We start from the raw sequence: 6,900 nt of genomic DNA, 5'->3' as shown, positions 1-6,900 counted from the left end.
GTATGTTCTCAATTTTTGATCAACCATGGCTTATTCTTTTCGATACCGGCGCATCTTTATCTTTATTTTTTTGCTTCCAAGTTTTCAGAAAAGTTAGCTCTTGAGCCTATACCTAGTGAGGATACCCCTATATCCTTACCATCCGGAGAGATCATTTCATGCTTCTATTCTTTTTCCGATGTCCCAATCTTAATCTCGGTAATTCTTTTCCCCGCTAACCTAGTTCGTTTTCCCCTTGATGTGATTTTGGATATGAATTGGTTGTCTAAGTACGATGCAAGATTCGAGTGTATAGATCAAAATATTTGCCTCAAAAGCCTGCTAGGCACCTGTGTTTCATATAAAGTAGTCCGTTCTCAAGAAGGTGTGAAGTTGATTTCCGCTTTGAAATTGATGAGTATGGAGAGGAAAGGTCACCAAGTCTTTTGTACGGTGACTTCTACCTCTTCTTCTTTGTCGAAGCTTGACGAAGTGCCCGTAGTTTGTGAATTCGCCGATGTTTTTCCTGAGGAGTTTCCCGAAATACCTCCCGAGCGTGATGTAGAGTTTTCCATCGACCTTGTACCCAGAACCGGACCGATTGCTAAAGCTTCCTACCGTATGGCGCCAACCGAACTAAAAGAGTTAAGGAAGAAACTTGATGAGATGATTAAGAAAGGATTTATTCGACCTAGTGCCTCACCTTGGGTGCTCCCGTTCTCTTTGTGAAGAATAAAGATGGATCCATGAGACTTTGTATCAATTATCGTGAGCTCAACCGTGTTACTATCAAGAACAAGTACCCTCTACCAAGGATCTAAGACTTGTTCGATCAACTTAAAGGTTCCTATACTTTTTCCAAGATTGATTTGAGATCCGTTTATCATCAAATTCCTTTTTGTGATTCCGATATTCCGAAAACCGCCTTTAGCACGAGATATGGATATTTTGAGTTTAAGGTGATGCCCTTTGGTTTAACCAATGCTCCCGCTATCTTCATGGACCAAATGAGCCGAACTTTTAGTGAGTTCTTGGACAAGTGTGTTGTGGTCTTCATCGACGATATTCTCATCTTTTCTAAGTCCAAGGAAGAGCATGCCGATCATCATCGTACTATCTTGGAGGTTCTTCGTCGTCAAAAGTGGTTTCCCAAATTCCGTCGTTCAAATTTGTAAAAATAGCGAATTTCAATTTCACTATTTAGTATTTTGTTTGAAAAATGACGATTTTTAATTTCGTCGTTGAAATTTGTGAAAATAGCGAATTTTAATTTCACTATTTTTTTTGTGATGAAAATGACGGTTTTTAATTCCGTCGTTGAAATTTGTGAAAATAGCGAATTTGAATTTCACTATTTGTTTTTTATTGTGATGAAAATGACGGTTTTTAATTCCGTCGTTTTGAAATTTCGTAAAAATAGCGAGTAAAATGGGCCAAAGCCCAAAACTTCGCTGAACAAGCAAGGGAGCACCTCAAAGAGGCGCGAGCAGTCCTGCGAGGGAAGGAGCCTCTACTTTTTTTCTGTAAAAAGACGCGAGATGGTCGAGCTCCCTATTGCCTTCGTCTTCATCGACACAATACCGCAAAAACCCACAAAATCGCCATTTTTCGACTTTGTCATTTGCTTGTTTTCGTGCCATTGTCTTCATGTCATCTCAAGGTATGTAAATCCTCTTGAATCCATTTGAATTTGTTTGACTTTTTGTTAATTGAATTAGGGCGAAACCCAAACCCTTCGAAAATCGATTTGGGCATTTTTGCTTGGCCCATTTTCGAGTGAAATTGATGATTGCATTAGGTTAGAAACATGTTTAGGAGTATATGGGTTCTTTTAGTTTGAATTTTGGTCTCCATTCCCGCCCTCTAGGAGCAAAAACCGTGAATGTGTAACACCCCCATAAGTCGGGATCCTTTCCTTTAGGCATTCCCAACACATGGAGGCATCACAGGACTTGGTTTCCCAAGTTTTGTAGTGCGAACAAACAACTAAAGAAGTTCCCAACTCAACATAAAGCAATAGATAAGTTATAGTTAAATGTTTACAAGTCGGGGATGCAAATACCATCCCAGTAGTTATACAACCATATCGAAAAGTAGGAGTTTAATAGTCAAAAAGCTAAGATAAACACAAGTGATGACAACAAGTGAAGACCGCTCCCCAAGCCCTCGAATGAATCATGCTAACCTGTCAACACTACTCCCCATCTGGGCGGAAATAACCATATGGTTCACCACAGATCATTTAAAACCCAAGTGTTAGCTTACCTAAACATATGACAATGCAAGATGAAGCTAAGAAGGTACAATGAGAGATAGGAAATCATCCTCCATCACACAGCCCCACGAACCGGTGACCGGGACACGCCCACGACGTCACTAACACACACACAAGGTACTCGGAACAAGTCCGTGGTACCGGGCCCGAGTGCGACTCGAGTCCCCTGCTAGACGTCATGCCTCACCACACGAGTCCCTCCATAACCCAAGTACTAAATGTGCACATCCCCCTTGGAGTGGGTAGCTCTAAGGGTGACTTGAGTGGAAGACGGTTTTCCAAGCGCCTTCCGTCTCCAAAATCGGAACCAAAGATCCCCCAACATCCTCCAATGTCTACCAAACCAAGAACAAACCAACAAGTCCAAATAACACAACTATGCAACCATAATGGTAAGACAAGTATAATCATGCTCAACTCTTAACTAATTCATTTCTCATCATTATTGCTCTTTAACATGTTATAATGCAATGTAATCATCCTTGTGACAATTTACCATTCTCATCTTAACCTAATTACCATGAAGTCATCTTATATGATAAACCCTAATTGCCAAAACATGTTATAATGCAACTATCATGAGACAAATGCAATTAGTGACAATAAATGCACAATTAAACACTAATATCACCATAGCTAAGTAGGGAAAACCCTACCTCAAGCTTATCTTCACCAATCCACAAGCTACTCACTATAAATTCTCCTTAATGAAGGTCCCTACACATATTAATTGCTACAATCAAAACTACAATCTATTATAGTAACCATACTAATTAAATCCCCCTTGAATATCCCTTTAATTCATACAACCTAACAAGTATAGAGAAATCTACTAGCTAAATAAGATTGTTAAGATAAGAATAAAGGGAAGAAGAAGTGTAGATCAACTTACTACCAATTGGAAGAACAAGGGAGGCAAGAATCTCCTCTAGAGAATTAGGGTTTTGAGAGAGTTTGTTGGTAAGGAATTTAGAGAGATATTGGGGGAGTTTAGAGAGTGGTGTGAATAGTGTGTTGGCGAAGGGTTTTGTGTGGTAAATCTGAAATGATAAGGTTCTGAAAGCGACATCTCACCAACAATTTCCCATATGAGCCGCACTCGACCGGCACTCGGTTGAGTGATCGGTCCACTCAATCGAGTGGAAGCTCCACTCGATCGAGTGAAAGCTCCACTCGGTCGAGTGACCATCTTTACAGGCTTCTAGAATACTATCTAGTGGCACTCGGTCCTTCACTCGGTTGAGTGGGGCTCCACTCGGGCAGCTGAATCGTCTACGTGGTAGAGTTGAGTCTATATAAATGTGGGGTATTACAATCTTCCCCGTTAAAAGGAACTTCGTCCCCGAAGTTCGCACCCGACACTCTAAGAGTCAAAATTCTATATCCCATGAAGTTCTCAAAGTAAAAGGCGGTGAGTCGGCTATCAAGAAACTAGTATGCTATGACCAATAAGAATTTCGTGTTACTTGTACTAGCGTAATATTCCCTACCCCTCTAGAAACATGGTTACGACCTCGTAACCGACTCATACCTATTCGAGAAGGTGAGGGTATCGCTCTTTCATATTCTCTTCGGCCTCCCAAGTGGCCTCCTCAACAAGATGGTTGGACCATAACACCTTCACCAAGATCGTCTTACCATGTCTTGTCTTCCTAACCTTCCAATCTAGGATATCCTTGGGTGTTTCCACATACGTAAGGGCATCGTCGAGTTCGATCATCTCCGCTTCGAGCACATGAGAGGGGTCACTTATGTACTTAAGCAATTGAGATACGTGAAAGACATTGTGAACTCGGTCCAAGGCCGATGGAAGTGCTAAGCAGTAGGCCACTTCCCCGACTCTATCTAAAATTTCATAGGGGCCAATGAACATTTGGCTCAACTTGCCCATCTTCCCAAATCTCATGACTCCTCTCATGGGTGAAACCTTGAGTAGTACTTTGTCTCCTACCGCAAATTCGATGTCACTTGTTCTCAAGTCGGCATAACTCTTTTGCCTATCTTGTGCCGCTCTCATCTTCTCACGGATTACATGGACTTGATCAATCATGTCTTGAATCATTTGAGGTCCCAATAGCATGGCTTTGGTACTATCATCCTAACATATCGAGCTTCGGCATTTCCTTCCATATAGGGCTTCAAATGGTGCCATGCTAATGCTAGCATGGTAGATATTGTTGTAGGAGAACCCAATCAAATGTAGTCTTTCTTCCCATGATCCTCCAAATTCCAAGACACAATCTCTCAACATATCCTCTAATGTTTAGATGGTCCTCTCCATTAGTCCATCCATTGCCCAGTGAAAGGCCGTACTCATCTTCAATTGGGTTCCTAATGAGCTTTGAAGTTCTTGCCAAAATATTGAAATAAACCGCGAATCTCGATCCGATACTATGTCCTTTGGAAACCCATAGAGCTTGACCACATATTTACAATACGCAGTAGCCAACTCGACCTTATTCCAAGTATCCTTCATTGCGATGAAATGAGCCGACTTGGTCAATCTATCCACAATGGTCCAAATCATGTTGTTCCCCTTTTTGGTTCTTGGTAGTCCAACTATAAAGTCCATGGATATCGACTCCCACTTCCATTCCGGCACATCTAAGGGTTATACTTTCCCTTGAGGTATCTTGTGTTCTCCTTTCACTCTTTGGCAAGCCAAGCACCTTGCCACGAAATCCGCCACCTCCCTCTTCATATTAGACCACCAAAAAGTTTTCTTGAGGTCCTTGTACAACTTATCACCACCCGGATGCACCGAATAAGGGATGTTGTGGGCTTCATTCATAATCTTTTTCTTAAGTTCATCATCATTCGGTATAAACCATCTCCCTTTGAACCTAAGACTTCCATCCTTGTGCAACTCGAATCTCGAGGGTTCTCCCCTTTCTAACACTCATTTCCATTCCATAATCTTTACATCACTTATTTGCCTTCCCTGGATTTCATCATATAACTCGGGCTCCAAGGTCAAATCTCCCATTGTTTCCCCCTTTCGTATAACGTGGATACCCATCTTGCTCACTTCTGCCTTCAACCTTAGCATGGACAAGGCGGTACACAAGGAGTGCACCGACTTCCTACTCAAGGCATCGGCCACCACGTTAGCCTTCCCTTCATGATAAACTATCACCATGTCAAAGTCCCCAATAAGCTCGATCCACCTCTTTTTTTCCCATGTTCAACTTCTTTTGCGTGTAGATATACTTCAAGCTTTTGTGGTCGGAAAACACTTTAAAGGTTGCTCCATACAAGTAGCGCCTCCAAATCTTCAAGGCAAAAACAAGACTCCCAATTCTAGGTCGTGGGTTGAGTAGTTCTCTTCATGGGTCTTCAATTGTTGCGAGGCAGAGGCAATGACTCTACCATTTTGCATAAGCACACATCCTCGACCATTCTTTGAAGCATCGGTGTATACCACAAAATTTTCACTCCCTTCCGGCAAGGCTAGTACCGGGGCCGTGGTTAGGCGCTCCTTTAAGGTCAAGAAGGTTGTCTCACAACTCTCCTCCCATTTGAAACGGATCTCCTTCCTCATCAATGATGTCAAGGGTCTAGCAATTTTGGAGAAGTCCTTCATAAATCGGCGATAATACCCGGCTAGGCCTACGAAACTTCTAATTTCCGCCATATTCTTAGGTGACACCCACCTAGACATGGCCTCATTCTTGGTAGGATCTACGGCGACTCCTTCCTTTGCTATGATATGCCCTAGGAAAGCCACCTTTTCCAACCAAAATTCACACTTACTAAGCTTTACATAGAGTTGGTGCTCCCTCAAGGTTTGTAAAACAATTCTTAGGTGTTCCTCATGCTCTTTCTTGGTCTTGGCGTAGACCAAAATATCATCTATGAATACCACCACGAACTTATCCAAGTATGGGCTAAACACTCTATTCATTACGTCCATGAAACAAGCCGGTGTCTTTGTTAATCCGAATGGCATTACCACAATCTTGTAATGTCCGTACCTTGATCTAAATGCGGTCTTTGGAATGTCCTCATCCTTGATCTTCAATTGGTGATAGCACGATCTTAGGTCAATCTTTGAAAATATTCCGGCTCCACTAAGTTGGTTAAACAAGTCATCAATTTTTGGTAGAGGATAATTGTTCTTGATGGTGACGTTATTCAATTCCCGATAATCTATGCATAGCCTTAACGTCCCGTCCTTCTTCTTTACAAAGAGAACCGGTGCTCCCCAGGGTGAAACACTTGGCCTTATATAGCCTTTATCCGCCGACTCCCAAAGTTAATTCTTAAACTCTACTAATTCCTTTGGACTCATCCGATAGGGGGCCTTAGAGATTGGCCCCGTACCCGGTTTTAAGTCTACTCCAAATTCCACCTCTCTAGGTGGAGGTAACTCGGGCAAATCCTCCGGGAAGACATCCCCGAAGTCCCTCACTACTGGCATATCTTGTGCTTGCGGTCTCTCTACATTAGTGTCCCATACATGACACAAGATCATAGGACAACCATTCTTCAAGCATGTCTTCAAGGTCATCACCGTAACTAGCTTTACCTTAGATTTGACTACGTAGCCCTTGTATGACACCCTAGTACCCTTGGGTCCCCTCAAGGCGATCTTCTTTTGGTAACAATCTATGTTGGCTTTGTGTTTGCTTAGCCAATCCATCCCT

At 42.3% G+C, this 6,900-nt stretch overlaps 1 protein-coding gene across 1 annotated transcript; it reads right to left on the bottom strand.

Moving 5' to 3' along the window:
* Positions 1 to 5,528: 5,528 nt before the first annotated feature.
* LOC141631370 (putative mitochondrial protein AtMg00860) lies at positions 5,529 to 6,158 on the bottom strand. The gene has a single exon (XM_074444051.1). The coding sequence runs from the start codon at positions 6,156 to 6,158 to the stop codon at positions 5,529 to 5,531; it is 630 nt and encodes a 209-aa protein (XP_074300152.1).
* Positions 6,159 to 6,900: the final 742 nt, after the last annotated feature.

Source organism: Silene latifolia, chromosome Y, assembly GCF_048544455.1.
Source record: "Silene latifolia isolate original U9 population chromosome Y, ASM4854445v1, whole genome shotgun sequence".
NCBI classification, from domain to species: Eukaryota; Viridiplantae; Streptophyta; class Magnoliopsida; order Caryophyllales; family Caryophyllaceae; genus Silene; species Silene latifolia.
This window is presented reverse-complemented; position numbering and strand designations above follow the sequence as displayed.